This window comes from Lissotriton vulgaris, chromosome 9 (genome assembly GCF_964263255.1).
Source record: "Lissotriton vulgaris chromosome 9, aLisVul1.2, whole genome shotgun sequence".
NCBI classification, from domain to species: Eukaryota; Metazoa; Chordata; class Amphibia; order Caudata; family Salamandridae; genus Lissotriton; species Lissotriton vulgaris.
Window position 1 is genome coordinate 27,089,169 of NC_141697.1, and position 19,047 is coordinate 27,108,215.

At 46.2% G+C, this 19,047-nt stretch overlaps 1 protein-coding gene across 2 annotated transcripts in view; it reads right to left on the bottom strand.

Annotated features, from left to right (window-relative positions):
* Window positions 1–19,047, bottom strand: part of ARHGAP5 (Rho GTPase activating protein 5) — a 568,297-nt gene that overhangs the window by 50,160 nt on the left and 499,090 nt on the right. For both annotated transcript variants that reach the window (XM_086936953.1, XM_086936954.1), the window contains one exon: window positions 7,235–7,366. In XM_086936953.1, the coding sequence (XP_086793079.1) occupies window positions 7,235–7,366 (132 nt within the window). The remainder of the gene's footprint in view (window positions 1–7,234; window positions 7,367–19,047) is intronic.

The window sequence follows — 19,047 nt, forward strand, 5'->3', positions numbered from 1 at the left end:
CTGGCAGCTTCACTGGTGTGCGCGGACATGCTCTGGTTCCAGTGAGGTGTAGACACACCTGCCATCTTCACATTCACACGTTCGCGGGGACATGCTCTGGTTCAAGTGAGGTTTAGGCACACCTGCCATCTTCGCATTCACACGTGTGAGGGACATCCTCTGGTTCAAGTGAGATATAGCCACACCTGCCATCTTCACATTCACAAGTGTGTGCATGAACATGCTCTGGTTCAAGTGAGGTGTAGCCACACCTGCCATCTTCGCATTCACATGTGCGGGGACATCCTGTGGTTCAAGCAAGTTTTAAGCGTACCTGGCATCTCCATACTGACAAATGAGCATGGACACACTCTGGCTCAAGCCAGGTTGAGCCACGTCTATCATCTTTTGTACAAGTGGGCGTGGAAGTGCTTTGGCTAAAGCCGAGATTTGAGCATGTCTGGCGTCTCCAAACTCTGGACAGAGTCGGTGACCTCTGGTTCAAGCAAGGTTTCACGCATGTTTGGAGTCTATAAAGAGTGGGCACACTCTGGTTTAAGCAACATTTTATAGGAAGTGACTTTCACTGAAAATCTTGGTGCGATCTCCCGGGCAGTCAATCAAGGCGAAGGAGCACTCCCACCTACTGAGAATGCCTTTAGGTTTGAAGAATGTGAAAAAACGATGTCACTTCCTCTGTACGATTCAGAAAAGGGGGTGGTGATGAACAGAGTGTCTGAATTAAGCAAACCACTCTTACCCAGTCCAAAGATCAGGGCTTGATCCATCACCGTTATTTATCTCACTGCACCATCCCAGCTCAGAACCTGGCTATGTGCAAATAAGTCTGTCCCTGGCCCAGTGCATCATGGGAACAGGGCAGACTAAACTACCAAGCCAATTCTTCACCAGAAAGGAGACAAGCTACCGGGGACCGGTTTCTGGCATTTCAGCCGTCTTCGGCCCGGCTTGCTTGAATCCTGATGGTGCAGTGAGAAAGGGACTCATGTCCGAGTATACCCTGCCACACCTATAGTGGCCAAAAACGATTCAGAAAAGGGGGTGGTGATGAACAGAGTGTCTGAATTAAGCAGACCACTCTTACCCAGTCCAAAGATCAGGGCTTGATCCATCACCGTTATTGCACCATCAGGATTCAAGCAAGCCGGGCCGAAGACGGCTGTAATGCCAGAAACCGGTCCCCGGAAGCTTGTTTCCTTCCCAGTATAAGAATTGGCTTGGTAGTTTGGTCTGCCCTGTTCCCATGATGCACTGGGCCAGGGACAGACTAATTTGCATGTAGCCAGGTTCTGAGCTGGGATGGTGCAGTGAGCTAAAAAACGGTGATAGATCAAGCCCTGATCTGATGACTGGGTATGAGTGTTCTGTTTATTTCAGATACTCTGTCCATCACCACCCCCTTTTCTGAATCGTTTTGTCCACCATAAGCGTGGAAGGGTATACTCAGATGTGAGGCCCTTGCTCATTGCACCATCAGGATTCAAGCAAGCCGGGCCGAAGACGGCTGTAATGCCAGAAACCGGTCCCCGGAAGCTTGTTTCCTTCCCAGTATAAGAATTGGCTTGGTAGTTTGGTCTGCCCTGTTCACATGATGCACTGGGCCAGGGACAGACTAATTTGCATGTAGCCAGGTTCTGAGCTGGGATGGTGCAGTGAGCTAAAAAACGGTGATGGATCAAGCCCTGATCTGATGACTGGGTATGAGTGTTCTGTTTAATTCAGATACTCTGTCCATCACCACCCCCTTTTCTGAATCGTTTTGTCCACCATAAGCGTGGAAGGGTATACTCAGATGTGAGTCCCTTGCTCATTGCACCATCAGGATTCAAGCAAGCCGGGCCAAAGACGGCTGTAATGCCAGAAACCGGTCCCCGGAAGCTTGTTTCCTTCCCAGTATAAGAATTGGCTTGGTAGTTTGGTCTGCCCTGTTCCCATGATGCACTGGGCCAGGGACAGACTAATTTGCATGGAGCCAGGTTCTGAGCTGGGATGGTGCAGTGAGCTAAAAAACGGTGATGGATCAAGCCCTGATCTGATGACTGGGTATGAGTGTTCTGTTTAATTCAGATACTCTGTCCATCACCACCCCCTTTTCAGAATCGTTTTGTCCACCATAAGCGTGGAAGGGTATACTCAGATGTGAGTCCCTTGCTCATTGCACCATCAGGATTCAAGCAAGCCGGGCCGAAGACGGCTGTAATGCCAGAAACCGGTCCCCGGAAGCTTGTTTCCTTCCCAGTATAAGAATTGGCTTGGTAGTTTGGTCTGCCCTGTTCCCATGATGCACTGGGCCAGGGACAGACTAATTTGCATGTAGCCAGGTTCTGAGCTGGGATGGTGTAGTGAGCTAAAAAACGGTGATGGATCAAGCCCTGATCTGATGACTGGGTATGAGTGTTCTGTTTAATTCAGATACTCTGTCCATCACCACCCCCTTTTCTGAAACTTCCTCCGTACAGTGCTGTGGCTCTTCTGCAAATACCAAGAATGTTTGGGTCGAAATATAGTCTTTCACAAGAATGTGCGTAAACGCCATTATTTGTGAAATTGTGGAAGTCAGAATGTCTAGACACGCCTATGAATGTTCAATCCCAGCACTCGGAGGTCCGAAGGAACAAATAATTGGGCCATCATCTTGCGAGCATCTCTCTGGAGGCTTTAAACATGAACTCTTGTTTTAATAGCTCCCTGTAAAAGCATAGTCATTGCATTTAAATGTACGTTTCTGGAAAAGCAACCAGTATTTAAAAAGCTCACTGCCCACTACTATATTCCATAGGCTGTGGTGAGGTACACAATATATGGTTTCTTTTGGGTGTTTTTCAAAAATAAAATGATGGAATCCACACATGATCAGATAGAGTGTGCCACAAGAATATTTTAAAGTGTCTGGCATAAATAATGCATATTTGAAAATTTATACCCACTCCAAAAGTAATGTAAAGTCATAATGAGCAACACAATATGGAAGAGTGAAGTCCTTTCCACTGGCATAGAGCAGGCTGGCCTATCATTGTACAGCCATCCATTTCCCTTAGCCCAGAAACATCTAAAACACCTTCGGGCACCATAAGACAGTGTGAGACTTTGTAAGTATGTCGACGTTCATGTGAACACTTGAGGTGCGAAAAGCAGAGGTGGGACAGATTTGTAGCAGTGACATCTTGCCTCAAGTTTACAACCTTCTGCTGTGCTAGCACCAGTACTTGCCACAATATATTGTTTTTCAAAGAAACAGTGTTGGGCCGACAAACATCTATCGAAAGAAACATTACAAGAACGGATTGTGTTTTTGTATGCGGAGCCCAAAGCTCCTATCCTATAATCTCAGATGGGTATATGAGACCCTGGGCAAGAGATATGTCCATGTAAACATAATTTGCATTTGTGAAGCCCACTTTCACTACTTGGGGCCATGTGGCTGTAATACCAGATGTTTATGGTTACCCCAACTGTGAGTATCTGATATCCTGTTTTTTTATTCTGGCCCCTGCTCACACTAATCTAGTGTGCGCACAGAAGCCTAGGCCGGTGTCTTAACATGAGTGATGTCCGGGACCATCCTGTGACCCGGAGGGGCGCACTAAGCGTCCCCTCATTTTACTGACAGTGGACTACAGTCCTCGTCTTGGGTTTAGCATGTAGAACAGTTGTGGGGCATACCATGCTCTGTGAATCCCTATCTGGATTTAAACTTTTCTGGTTGATCTGACTGGAACCGAAGCCTACTGGCTCACTCATGTAAAGTTCTGCCTCTATGCCTACCAAGCGTAGGTGGCCTGTGTGGTACATGCATTGGGTGTTTGAGGAAGCCAGAGTTCAGGCGGACTGTAGGTTCCATTTTGGGAGCCCCTGACCTGTTCCCAAGCACAAGATGGAGGTGGGGTTGTTTTCCAAGACAGTGGAAGTATATTGCCGACATTGCTCATGCTGGAGGGAGGAGACTTGGGACACTGAAGTGGTGAGAGAGGAAACCAGGCTACTTTAGAAATCCCTTTACACCTTTTGCTGAGAGGAGCTGAGCTGCTGGTTCGTCTTCCTGAGCTCAGCCGTTTGGTAGATGTTGGGTGAAGGGTGTGGCTGCAGTCTCTTTTGTTCAAAGGACCCTTTAGGTGAGGCCAGCCCTTCATTTTCCCGTTGATCCTTGTTCAGTATTGTTGATGATAGCCAGGCACAGATATTTGACACCTTTTCATGGTTCTGTTATGGGTGCTACAGGTTGTAGACTACACAGCTGTGAGGAGCATCACTTTACACAAACGCTCTGTTTGGAGTGCAGTCTGGGAAGGAATACCGCCAAACCGGTTTTTACAGTGCAGAGAGTGGATCCACATCTTCTGTTTGCTTTGATTGTGTAAAAGTGAGAACCACCGAGTCATCTGTTCAGTTCCGAGGTCTTTTTCCCAAGGAAAGAGATGCTCTGCACATTACACAAAGGACTGCTGGGAAACCAGAGCTGAGGTCTGCCAGCTTCCCAGAGGTGAGGGGACAACACCGGACCCCGTGCCTTGCTGGAATCTGTTCCTCTGGCCTGAAGCGTCTAAAGGCTAGCCTGTATGCTGAGAGCGGGAAGGAGCCTGCCAATCCTGCAGGAGGTGTGAAAGTCTTGGCTTGCTAAAGACCTTCAAGACCCCAGGGTGCTGAGAGGGTATGCCAGGGAGAAGGAAGACTGCAGAGAGTGATGGGAGCCCAAGGGGCTGCTTGCATAGTTGCAAAATGGTCTTTCCAAGCAGCAATCATGGATTGACAGCTGACCTCACTTTTGTGCAAGAAGACCAACCGTGCCTCACCTCGCTACCATAACCAAGACCTGGGCCTGAGGTGGACACGGCCACCACATTATAGAAGTGTGCCTTATGGCTACCATTGAACCACTGCAATCCCCATCCACGTAGGGGCCAACTCGCTACACAACACTGTGAAATGCAGCAGTGGGTCCAATGCCGGAGGTGGGCCCTACTGAAGCCCAGTACCTGGGCTCACTGAAGGACTTTAGGCAGCGGCTCCTCCAAGAGAAGCATGTGACTGCTTGCCATTGCTACTACTGACCGTCAGGTGCTGAAGGGGTTGTACTCGACCCAGTTTGCCCAGCCGTTGCAAAAAGGCCCAGGCAAATCAGAGGAAAATGATTGCAGCCCACATGGCAGCGGCCCAGTAGTCTTTGCTTGCCAAAACCCTCTAGTGGGGCCTGAAATTGGCAGCAAGACGTGTAAGATCCTACAAAAGGCCGTTTCTGCATACTGCAAGTAAGCAGTAAGTTGAACTAGTAGGCCTTGAAATCTATGCAGGAACATGATAGATACAAGGGTGATTATGGTAGACCCTGACACCCTGTCCTGAGATCAGTTGGTGGATCTGTTTCGACAGAGCATGGAGGGTCCCCAAGAACAAAGACAGTGAAGTCCTTGTGAATTACAATAGAGACCATTTAGAGAACCTGAGTGGGACAGAAAAAAACTGTGATGGACTCTGGAGATGGTACCATGATAGGATCCCAGGAAGGGAGTGCTGTGGGGCCATTCTCTCTTAGCTCAGTTTTCCCAGACACATCATGTGTGTATATCCCCAAATGTGCTTCCAATGTTTCCCCAAGGCAATCGCCACAGCTGATTTCTGGGTACCGTGTCACTGACTCCAGAAGTTATTGTCTTGAGTGGGTTAAGTCTAGCTGAGACCCTAAACTTGTGGCTGGCTCTCTAGAAAGCGTTGCTAGTCAGGAGAGACCAGGAGAGAAGACCACGGCGTCTTTATGCCATAGCCAGTTGGAGGTGTTCCATTTGAGCGGGTGGGCATAGACATTGTTGGCCTATTTTACCCCAGCAAGAACAGGCAACAAGTGTATTGTTGTGGTGGATCATGCCTCTAGGTATACAGACGGGGTACCTATGTGGAGCACAAACGCAGTAACTAGGGCTTTTCTAGTGATATTTTCCAGGGTTGGATCTCCAAAGGCTTATTTCCAACTATAAAACCAACTTTCTCTACTCATATGTTAAAATTGTGGGACCTTGAGTGGTTTTCATGCTCCTCAGAGGCAGAATAAAAATATTATCATATCTTTTTCTTTTTTAAGTGATACTTTTCCAGATATACTCACTGAACAGGTCAGTGGAAAGCTAGTCCTAGTAGGTGCTTACCTTGGGCCTTCCAAGCATAGATTTGCAACATAAGCAAACATGCCCAATGGCTCCGGCCATCAACTGCCCATGAACTATATCCCTCTGTAGCTATCCTCCGATCATTCACAATCGTTACGAGTACCATATTACAGCACACTGTTACACGTTCCGAGTCAATACATTTGTAACGTCAGTTCTCAATCAAGGCTATATTTACTAAAATGAAACATTAGAATATTGCTGCACAAATATAGCACTCTGGGATGCTACTAGAGCAGAAGAAAAATCTCTAAAGCCACTAACAATGCCCATGTAGAGGTCACAATCTTGATGCTATTTTATCTTAGCAAATCTTACTGGGATTAAAACCTGAAGGTGGAGCACTGCTGCTAAACTCGTTTGCCTAATCTCTATTTAAACACATTTATCACTGAAGATTTCAAGATGGAGAATTGAACCTTTCCAGCAGGCAGATATTCTCTGATGTTTAATAGATGGGAAAGGCAGAATGGCAAGTCGGGTATCCTGCCATTTGTTGAAATCTGTTTGTGTCTACTTGCTGTCAAGCTCCTTTAGGCAGGCAACGCCATTAGTAACAACCACAGAATATGGGACTACCTTAGACAATTTTTGGTGAGGGGATGGAGGACGAGGGAAGACGAGTGAAGATCAAGTGGTCATAGAGGAAGGACGAAGAATGTAATGAGGATGGTGTGAAATCGAGGAGCGATAGTAGGGATGATCGGTTCTGCCAATGCTTCCTTCCATCACCCCTATTTCACATTTAAAGAGCTCAGAAGCTTGGAGACTGACAGTAGTACCAACCACACTTCCTCCCCTTCTGCATTCCCTCGGTTTGTGGCTCAGGTGGAGGGGATAGCAGGGGTGGTTAAGTAGCTTATCAAGCCTAAAACAGAGCATCCATCATTACGTCGGGCACAGAAGAAAATAATGGATAAAGGAGAGGTAATATAGTCAGATCTGTCAGTCGGGTACGGAGGGCGTACACAGGCTGGAGGAAAGCACCATGCCAAGTACCACAAAAGCCTTTAGTTTTCACAATTCTAATATCATAAAAGCACCTGAGTGACCCACTGCTTGGAACATTTACTTACTTGAGTACTCCAGGAGCTCCGGCTGCAGAGAGTGAGGGACCAAAGGTTCAGGCAGCTCGGAGAGGAAACCCTTCAGAGCCCCAGCAACAGCATTCACTGTGACGGACATGGACAGAAGGTTGAGATTGCGGTCTGTAAGACAAAGAGCTCGCAGTTAATGGCATGGCTCAGGAAGAATGTATGCACCCCAACAAAAGCGATGATTAGAAATAATCTGTTGTAAACAGCGTGCGGCAATACAGTCCAAGATTCGGATGTATGATTGAACAACTACTGCCTAAACTACGAATTCCTTTAACTACAAAGGCTAAACAACGAGCAATGCCAAACAACTACATCGTAAACAACGAGTTCCTAAACCACAAAGAAAAAATGTTATTGCTCATTACCCATTTTCACCACTATGTTCTTGCCCATCACATAAACCACCAGCACACATTGGCTGAAGCCAAAGCATTCCCTGCACTCTATGCCCCGATGTGCTGCCAAGCTGGCCCTGGAAGGATGTAGGGCTGTAGGCAGTCTGCAGCCCCACGCTCGTTAGAGCCCACCAGCCTGGAGCGTAGAGTGTGCTCTTGGGGGGACAGTTAAAATGCGTTTAGCTTTTTGATAACATATTTGAATGCATTTAACTATCCATCTGGCTATTCCTGACTTTGATATGGGATTTCCTTTATGTTGTGGTGAAAAAGCAACAAATAATGGTTTTGTTTTTCTGAATGATTTAGTTCTGTCCACATAATAAAGCAGAGCTCTCTTTACATCTAGTGTGTGTAGGGCTCTTTCAGCTACCGACTGTGGATTTTGAAAGAACACTGGCAGTTCTATTTATTGATTAATATGGAAAGTGGATATGACCTTTGGCACGAACTTAGGGTGTGTTCTAAGTACTACCCTGTTAGCATGTATCTGCATGAAGGGTTCTTGAATTGTTAGTGCTTGTAGTTCGCTAACTCGCCTGAGTGAAGTAATGGCAATCAAGAATGCCACCTTCCATGTTAAGAATTGCAATTCGAATGAGTGTAGAGGTTCGAAAGGAGGTCCCATGAGTCTGGTGAGTACTATATTTAGGTTCCAGAATGGTGAAGGTGGGTGTTTTGGAGGAATCACCCTTTTGAGATCCTCCATAAAAGCCTTGATTGCTGGTACCTGAAACAGTGAAATGTGTTGTCTGTCTTGGAGATATGCTGCTATAGCAGCGAGGTGTAGTCTTATAGAAGAGTATGCTAGGTTGCATTTTTGAAGATGCAACAGGTAACATATAATGTTATGTATGGAAGCATCTAACGGGTTGACTTGGTTATTGTTGGAGTAAATAACAAATCTCTTCCATTTAGCTGCATAGCATGCTCTAGTAGTTGGTCTTCTTGCCTCCTTAATGATATTCATGCAGTCTGGAGGCAAGTTAAGGTATCCAAATTCTAAGACTTCAGGAGCCAGATCGCTAGGATTATCTGATTGGGATCTGGGTGTCTGATTTCTCCATGGTTCTGAGTTGGAAGATGGGGTGCGAGGCGTAGCATTTGATGAGGAACTACTGAAAGCTCCAGGAACGTTGTGTACCATGGCTGTCGCACCCATGTGGGAGCAACTAGGATCATTGTGAGTGACTGTTGCTGTAGTTTGCGTGCCACCAGCGGAAACAGCGGTGCTGGGGGAAAAGCGTACGCAAATCTGCCTGACCAGTTCATCCATATCGCATTGCCCTGTGACAACGGATGTGGGAATCTGGCGGCAAAGTACTGGCATTTTGAGTTTTCTTTTGTGGCAAACTGGTCTATCTCTGGGTGACCCCACTTTTTAAAGAAATGCTGGAGAACTTGGGGGTGAATCTCCCATTCGTGTAGTTGTTGCCTGTGTCTGCTGAGCAGATCCGCTATTTGATTGTCTTTTCCTGGGAGGTGTTCTGCCAGTAGAAAGATGTTTTTGGAATTGCCCATTTCCCTGTTCTGTGCCAAGTGGGACAGCTGTGGAAAGTGTGTTCCTCCCTGTTTCTGGATATAGTACATGGGTGTCATGTTGTCCATCCGGATCAACACAGTCTTTTGTCCCGTGTCAAGGTGGCGGGCCTGGGGGGCTCGCTACTGGCCTGGCTTGGCTCCTTACTGAGCGACCGTACCCAGGCCGTCCACCTGGCTGACTTCTCTGCCACCCCTTGTAAAGTGCAGTGCGGTGTCCCCCAAGGGTCCTCCTGTTGTGTTTTATCTAGGACCCCGATCAATATTGTGACCTCAAGCCCCTATACGACTATAATCAATACATATCCCTATAATGGCATAAACGATCAGAGCCATATTTCAGTACCTCGTCTCTGCAGCTCATTACAGTACATGACACAGCAGAAGCCACTTCCTTAGATTCCTAGATAACACACCGAGTTCTTTCGACAGCTCAAACCCCCCAGCAACCTGGGAAAGCCCCGCTTGCTTTGTTTTGATTAGTAATAGAACTCTTGCAAGCACTGTAAGAACGACCAGTTCTTAGTGACATCTTTATGAACGTCTTATGTCCAAAAACTTACGCCAAAGTCGGCACCTTTCAGGTATAAATATGCCAACGTTGCCTTAAGCAAACACGGTGGTGGTGAATACTGGAGCAGAACAGCTGTCCCTTGCAGAGAGCCCAGCAGATGCGAGAAACCCACGGACGCTGCCCCTCCTCCTTGACGCGCTGAGAAAGACGCTGTCTTTTCCCCTGCCGAGAAAATCCAGCTCCGGCGTTTCCAGCCTACCCTTGCGGGTAACTGGAATATCGAGTCCTGAGAGGAGATACCAGACCTCCAACATTCTATTCTAGAGGTACGGTGCTGACTAAACCCTTTGAGAGAAATCTTGATGCAAACCCTTGGCAAAACCAACTTAACATAAACTGCTACTTACTTACTCCGTCCCTCCCACGTATTAGGCTTAGGTCAGGTACACTGGGGTAGGCGTAGTTAGAAGCACCAGTTGAGGACGTTAGCCAAATGTATATATGAATGTATATATTTTATTCGTTTTAACCATTTTATGGCTAAGAAACCATACCAATGCTTTTACAGTATTATTTCGCAATACTCCTTTTACTGTACGCACTTTTTATAATAACCTGTCTTGCAATTGTAGCAATTCATTTCTCTTGCATGAGAAAGAAGACTGTTCAATAAATAATACCTTTTATTGAAAACGCCTGTCTCTCTATTCTCTGCATAACTGGTGAAAGTAATTCTGCACAACTGACTGAGTGAAATAGATGTCTATTGTTTCACACAACTCTAGAAATTGACTCTTATTCTGAGGAGCAAAGTTGTCATGTTAATGCGGTTGTTGGAAAACTGAATCCCTTCTTGTCTGAGCCAGGGAAGCTGATCACTTCCTATTCAGTCAAGAAAGTTTCCAGTGACCTCTGAGCTAGTTGGTACAAAACCAATTAAGTCTAACATAGTCAGTAGAGACCTAGAAGACCGCAGTCCTACGTCTACACTGCTGTTTATGTTATTCCAATGCGCAGGGCCTATAGGGAAAATAGGAACTACACTACATGGCGCCCAACGTTTGGTAAGGCGATAAAACTAAAGCAAGACGTTAGAGTAACTCAGTCGTGCTTTTTCACACAGACCCTTTCTCCCGTAAATACTCCAATAGACGTCTGGAGTGGGTGAAAGGTTAAAATCCGCCTGAACTTAGTAGGAAGAGATTCCTATGTAGAGTTTCTGGTTTATTCAACGTTGAAGGATACAGTGTTCCAAAATATTGTGCACCTAATCTTTGTTTCCTTGGAAACCTGCTCTGCAAACCTTCATTAATAAAATGTCAGTAAATGGCAATAGCAACGGAACCAATGAAGTCGCGGTAGACGCGAATCAGGAGGGTCCCGATGATACAGGAAATAATGAACTGGATGCGATTATCATCCCGGTAAACATAAGAAAAACTATAACGCTAAAACTTATAGAAAACGGACTGACCTCACGAGGAGGTACCGTCATTTTTGTGATAGAGGCACACGAATATCGGCAGACAGAGGTATTCTATTTATGGATAAACTTTCCAGCGGCAAACGCTACAACAAACGAATTCCACTATTACAAAATAGAGGAAACACCGGATGAGTACGCTCCTTTCGAGGAGATTGGAATTCCATTAAAATACCAAGAGCACCTGCTCTGGTTTAAAGGCGCCCTAAAACACAATGATCACATCACCAGGCTCGGTCCACTAGGTAGACCAGGAGCAACGTGGTCGGTTCTAGCCAGCTACACACCACACCCGGACATTGAAAAAATGTCTTGCGAAGAGCTGTTAGCACAGCTAAAAACATTAATTAAAATACATAGACAGATAGTCCAATATGTAATGCGGACTGCAACAGTCCAAACAGCTGTTAATGTTCCACAGCTGACCCCTCATCGGGGGAACACAAATAAAATTACACCACAGAACATACAATCATGTCTTGGTAAAACACCCATAAAACGGGAACAAACCCCTTTCTGGTTAGCACAGAATATTACTCATATAGAGGCAGTATTCCCAAATACTACCCCTATTGAGAAACAGAGAATTCTGACTATCTGCCTTCCAATGGGGGTCGCACCACACGTGGAGGACTGTGACACTTAGGGTACAGTCTTTGCTTCCATTTACACAAAAACACATGGTGTTCCATCCATGGCGGTAATACCAGATGTGCTAAAACAAATTCAGAATGAATACGGTCAAGAACCTGCTTTAACTCTTGGTATGAAATTACTGAAAGACTTCAAGCAGGTCCTGGCTATATTACTAGCCAACATAAAAGGAGAAGCAGCATCTGTGGCGATCCACCAGAAATTGAAAGAAACAGATATAACAGATCAACCAATTGAGCTTGCCAGAATTATAGAAAATGCTATGAAGAATTAGGTAGAGATAGTTTGGGTGGGAAACCTGTAAAACCACAACTACTCGAAAATCCTGAAAAATTATTTATTAAAAATAATCTAAACACTCCTAAAAAGAGCTGGGATGGAAATAAACAGTCCACTCCCAAAGAAAAAGTTTTCCAGTCCAGAGGAAGGTCTCCTCGGCGGAGGGAAAGAACTCCGACTCGAGAACACCAGTCTCCCCAGAGGGAGCACTCTGAGAAAAGATATAACCTTAGAAATAGGGATAACTTGAAAAAGCCTGATAGATATCAAAGTATTGATACACGTCCCTCTCGATCTTTTTCGCAGAAATCGGAAAGAAGAGGACGGTCAGACCCAGGAGAGCACACCAAGTCCAAAGACAAGGAACCTGCTCAAAGTAAAAAATTACAATTTCCAAGAAAGAAGGTAGCCAGTATTAGAGTAATCGAACATGCCGAGAATACTGAGGACACAGCTGAAAAACCGGAGAGTGGGCACAGACAATGCTAGACAGTGCAGCAGAAATCACCATAGCTCGCAAGATCCTGATGAGTCATCTGGAGACAGTGAACAGGAATGAATACATTCAGGTAGAAACTGCAGATACCAGAGTTAGCGAACCTCATAAGATATACAAAATAACATTGCGTATAGAGGGAGATAAGACTAGAAAAATAAAGGGTCTATTTTGGGATAAGCTCTCAAAAGGCTATGACATCCTGTTAGCTGAGAAAGATTGGCCCCCGGAGTTTGTCAGGGAGTGCCCTCATGGCGAAGAAATGATTATGCCTGCCTTCTCAAATCACATTCCAATTCACACTAAATATATATATGCAAGGAAATGGGCAGTAGCCCAGGCACCAACATTATATAAAAATCATGTAGGATGGGATGAGGACTCTCCTCCCCACAAAATCCAGTTAAAATGTCAACCTAATGCACAAAGGCAGTACCCTATTAAGCAAGAAGCTAAAAAACAGGTCAGGGAGATTTTAGATCAACTTGAATACCAAGGGGTGATTGAAACATGCACCTCTAAAATGAACAATCCTTTGTTTCCTGTCTCGAAACCAGACGATTCGTATCGTCTAGTCCTGGACTACAGACACCTTAACTCGTGTTGCAAAACATTTGCGGTACAGAACTCGCACAGGGCGGCACTGATGAATAACATAGTTCGGAAAAAATACAAAACAACATTAGACATATCTAATGGATTCTTTTGTCAAAATATTGCACCAGAAAGCAGATACCCGACCGCTTTCTCAATAATGGGGTCACAGAAAAATTTCTGTAGGCTCCCACAGGGGTTCAAGAATAGCCCGGGATTATTTTCAGCCAGAGTAACAGAATTACTACAAATCTATGATGATGAGGCATTATCTTATGTCGATGACATCTATCTCACAGACGACGACTTGGATACTCACTTGAAAAGGGTGAACACCATAATACTTGGGTTCGCTGCAGAGGGTTACAAATTCAACTTTAAAAAGTCAAGAATTGCCCATCTGACAGTCTTATTTTTAGGATACGAATTATCAAGTGAAGGAAAAAGCCTAGCGGACAACTTCTTAGAGAAGTGCGCTGTACTCCAAGCACCAAAAACGTTGAAGAACTTACAATCGATTCTAGGCTTCCTGAATTTCGGAAGAACTTACATTCTGAACTACGCAGAAAGGATTAAACCTCTCTACGACTTAATTAAACCTGATTTTAAACCAATCAACTGGACTCAAAAACACAGAAATTTTGAGATCACTGCAAACAGACATGTTAGCAAAAACAAAATTAGAAACACAAGACAATACACGCAACCTTGTAATCCGAGTAATCCCAGGAAGATGCGGATTCACGTACCTGACCTCGAATGAGGGAGAAACGGTACCAATAGCTTACAAATCACATTTGTATACAAAAGCTGAAATAAAATTCAGTTCAACGGAAAAAATTCTAACTGCGGTTCAGACTGCTGTAGCAAAAGAAAGGGCCCTAGCACAAGGTAAACGAATAAGAATCGTTACACCTATACCTGCCCTACAAGCGGTAACAAAAGCGAGCATTCCAAATGCTAAAGCTCTGCATCCAAGATGGATCCAATGGGTTAATTCTCTTGCTGCAACAGACGTAGTATATGAATTCGATCCTAACCTAAAGACACAGGAATTTTTACAATATGAATATGAATGTCCACTGCCAATTGAAATTCTCCCTCTAGAACAATATGAATGTATCATATATACAGACGGATCAGCAAAACCCGCAGTTGGGGGTAAACAAGCGTATAGTGCTGCGTGCGCGATTGTTAAAGGTCGTTGGCACGAAGGAAAATTTAGACCACTGGTCACTAAAACACATCTCTAGGAGATTGTACAGCTCAGCGAGCTGAACTACTAGCATTTAAGATGGCGCTTGAGAATACCGATCGCGAATTCCCCACACTTATAGTGTGCGATTCATATTATTGCGTTCAATCTTACAATGAATACTTGCAGAATTGGGTTGAAAACGGGTTCAAAGATGCAAAAGGTGGCACAATCAAGCATAAAATGCTTTGGGAACAAGTAGTTCTTTTACAGAAAGAACTACGAAAGACTCACGTGATACACACTCTGAGTCATCAACGTGATGGCGTTCACGTTGCAGGGAATTCATTGGCTGATGAAGCCGTGAACCTGGTTCCAACCTTTTTCGGTTTGACGACCTTCTTTGGGTCGACGGCCTTCTTTGGGTCGACGGTCTTGTTCGGTGCCCTTCGGGTCGACGGCCTTCTTCGGTTCGGCGCCCTTCGGGTCGACGGCCTTCTTCGGTTCGGCGCACTTTGGGTTGACGGCCTTCTTTGGTTCTACGGCCTTCTTTGGTTCGGCGCCCTTTGGCTCGATGGCCTTCTTCGGGTCGACGCCCTTAGGCTGTACGGCCTTCGGGTCGACGCCCTTCGGGTCGACGACCTTTTTGGGTTCTAGAACCTTCTTTGGGATAACGTTACTTGGACCTGGGGTCTCTGAAGGCTTAATCTTTGTTTTCGGAGCCGGGCCAGACGGCGGGGCTGCTGAATGATGTTTTGGATCTTGACTAAGGCCTTTAGGCGATGCCTCTACCGGAGCCTTTTGTAACGGGGTAATTGGTGTCGGGGGCAATGTACTCACGGTTTGCCCCGGTGGGATTTGATAATCAGAGTCCGAGTGGTCCTCGACGGTGACAATCTCTAGATCCGAATCTTCCGCTTCTGGAAGTTATTGTTCATCCTCGAAGATGTTGTCTGGTTCCGGTGCCTGTCGCTGCATCTGTTGCCTAGCGGCCCGTCGAATCCGGATGGTTTTCTTCGAACGGAATTGGGCACAGGCTGGGCAGATGTCTTTCTTGTGGTCTGGTGATAGGCACTTGTTGCATACTGTGTGTTTGTCAGTATGTGGGAACTTGGAGTGGCATTATGGGCACCTTTTGAACAGGCTCCTTTCCATCGACAGCAGGCCCACGTGGCGTCGAAAAGGCCCAATGGCCCGCGTCGACGACCGGGTCGAGATGGAAAGCTTGATCGAGTCAAGAAGTACTGAGTGAGAACAATACCGTCAAAGTCGAAGGCCTTTTGGCCTTTATAAAAGTTTTATTTCGATTCCGAAGTTGGAGTATAGGAATAACATCCGAACCCAATAGCGGAAAAAAACAATCTGAGGATGGAGAAGATGCCCATGGGCACTGTAGTACAGGGGAGGAGTCACCTATTTTGTGATACTTCGAAGATTCTTCCAGGACCACAAGGTGCAATCATCTGGACCCAACACTAGGCGGCGATCTATGCACAGATATGAATTCAGCAGCCCACATGCCTCGAACCATGCTTTCCGCGCGGACCCTGTACCCCTTCATCAAACATCCCCGCATTCTAACTACCTAAGCAAGCATCTGCCACCGGCAGGATGAAGGCAGGCTGGAACGTAATTAGTTTTGCGAGTTCTTCCTCTGTTTTTCCCAACATTTTATGCGTGTCACTTCCCCGATGGCTCTGTGCCCTAGGGGGAAGTGAGGTATTCAATGAGAGGCTCGCCGTGAAACAGAGCTGGAGAAGTCAGAGTTGTGCCCGTCTCCTGCTTTGAAAAACAAACCAGCTCCGCGGCCAGCCACAATTCTGTCTCTCTCCGTTAAGGGGAGAGACCTCGTTAAAGCTAGCGGTGTCTTCCACGCAGGAGAGAGGCCTGTAAGAGCACCTTGTCAACTATTCCCCATGTCGGTGAAATTGGATTTGTGACGCCTCGGGCGCGGTGGAGGTGCTCTCTCCTAGAGTGCCGTGCGACTGGATGGTTAGGAGTAGGAAGGGCTGGGGTGTCTAATGGACGGGGGAGGGTATTAGAAACACGAGACGGGTTGGTCAGCATCGGCTGTAATAGTATGTATTTTTCTTGCAGTTTTATATAGCGTGAACTTGACCCAGGACATTAGAGCGCTTTATATGAGCACTGGGTTACATAACACAAGGTCAGATACATTTTTAGTTCTGGGTTACAGAAAAAACTATTGTGAGTTTACAGTGGCAGTATATACCGCCCGTAGTTTACCTGTGGCCGCTTTATTGTCACTTTATTCCCCATATCTGGGAAATTGGATTTGTGACTCCTTGGGTGCGGTGCACGAACGGAGCCCCACTGGAAACTTCTCTCCCTTCACTTATTTGCTAGTATTTACCTCAATAAAATCACATTGGAGCCCGCATGCAGACGTGGTTTTTGTAAGTCGTTGTTAAGGATGTCGTCATTAACTGATTGGACGTAGTTCGGGATTCGTGGTTCCCGTCATTCGTTAATCAAACTTCGTTGTTAAGGATGTTTCCCTCAAGATTCACATGGATCAAGCAGCTTCATCGTGCATGCAGATTTGCCCCTCACAGCCTCAGCTCAATCCTAAATACGCTTCACACGAAGCCTGTAATCTTGTTGAAGCAACACAAGTACTTATGGACTCCATTTTCACATTTTTCAAAGTACAATAAAGACTTCAATAAGAACATCGGCTTTGAGTGCTGTTAGTCCAGATTGTTCCATGTCAAACAGCAGGGCAATGCATGATAAAATAGCCACATTTCTGCGTTCATAACTTTAAATCAATCAATCAGGGTTTGCAAAGCGCGGCTACTCATGTGAGTGTCTCAAGGAGCTTTGGGGGGGGGGGGGGGATTAGGGAGCGCAGATGATCCGACTAACTGCTGAGTTCATCCAAAGAGCCAGGTCTTGAGGTCCTTCTAAATTTGGTCAGAAAGAGTGATTTCCTGAGGTGGATGGGCAGGGTGTTCCATGTGTTGGAGAGGAGGTAGGAGAAGGACATTCCTCTGGTTCTGGTCTTACGGATTTGTGGGACAGCAGCCAGGAAAAGCTGGGCGGAGTGGAGTGCTGTTGGGTACTTGGAATGTGAGGGACAGATTCAGGTATGCGGGTCTGGCTTTGTGAAGGGCCTTGTATGCGCGGGTGAAACTACTGCAAAGACTACCAGCGGCTCTTATTAAAACGTTATGTCACTGATAGCTAGCAGCTAAATAATGGGCTGTGGGTGGATTGCTAAACACAGGTAGCAAATGTCCATGGCACACAGTCTGCACGAGTAGGAGGCTGGGGGAGAGTATGAAAGAGAGAGTGAGTGAGTGTGAAAGAGAGAGTGAGTGAGTGTGAAAGAGAGAGTGAGCGAGTGTGAAAGAGAGAGTGAGTGAGTGTGAAAGAGAGAGTGAGCGAGTGTGAAAGAGAGAGTGAGCGAGTGTGAAAGAGAGAGTGAGCGAGTGTGAAAGAGAGAGTGAGCGAGTGTGAAAGAGAGAGTGAGCGAGTGTGAAAGAGAGAGTGAGCGAGTGTGAAAGAGAGTGAGCGAGTGTGAAAGAGAGAGAGCGAGTGTGAAAGAGAGAGTGAGCGAGTGTGAAAGAGAGTGAGCGAGTGTGAAAGAGAGTGAGCGAGTGTGAAAGAGAGTGAGCGAGTGAGTGAGAAAGAGAGAGTGAGCGAGTGAGTGAGAAAGAGAGAGTGAGCGAGTGAGTGAGAAAGAGAGAGTGAGCGAGTGAGTGAGAAAGAGAGAGTGAGCGAGTGAGTGAGTAAGAGAGAGTGAGCGAGTGAGTGAGTAAGAGCGAGTGAGTGAGAAAGAGAGAGTGAGTGAGCGAGTGTGAAAGAGAGTGAGCAAGTGTGAAAGAGAGAGTGAGCGAGTGTGAAAGAGAGAGTGAGCGAGTGTGAAAGAGAGAGTGAGCGAGTGTGAAAGAGAGTGAGCGAGTGTGAAAGAGAGAGTGAGCGAGTGTGAAAGAGAGAGTGAGCGAGTGTGAAAGAGAGAGTGAGCGAGTGTGAAAGAGAGTGAGCGAGTGTGAAAGAGAGTGAGCGAGTGTGAAAGAGAGTGAGCGAGTGTGAAAGAGTGAGCGAGTGTGAAAGAGAGTGAGCGAGTGTGAAAGAGAGAGTGAGCGAGTGAGCGAGCGCGCGTGCGTGTGTGTGTGTGTGTTCGTTCGTTCGTTCCGGTTAAAAGAGGACCTGGATTGGCATTTTGGGCTGGACTATTGGTGCAGGGTCAAGAATCATTTGCCTATAGATGGGTCTAATCTGAGGTGGCATGGTGAACAAAAGAATGATGAGTTGGAATGCTACCCTGAGCAATTACCAGTGCTTGAACTTATAGCAAGCATCAACCCATCACCTTTTGAGTGTTTGATGTAACCCCCTTAGTGGGCAAGGGTATGCCCAGATGTGGGTCCTTCACTCACTGTGCCACTGGAACCAAGCTACACCATATTGAAAAGCCATAATCAGGACGGAATCCGTCTTGGGTTGCTTTTTTTCCGGTTCCAGAAACGACCTAGCTTGGAAGTTCGGGCTGAACTGCTCCTGCTGGAGCAGGGTCAAGACTGATTTGGATATAGCTCGGCCTATTTAGAGGTGGCATGGTGGGTTAAAGTGCGATGGGTTGGAAAGCTACCCTGAGCGATTGCCAGTAGTTA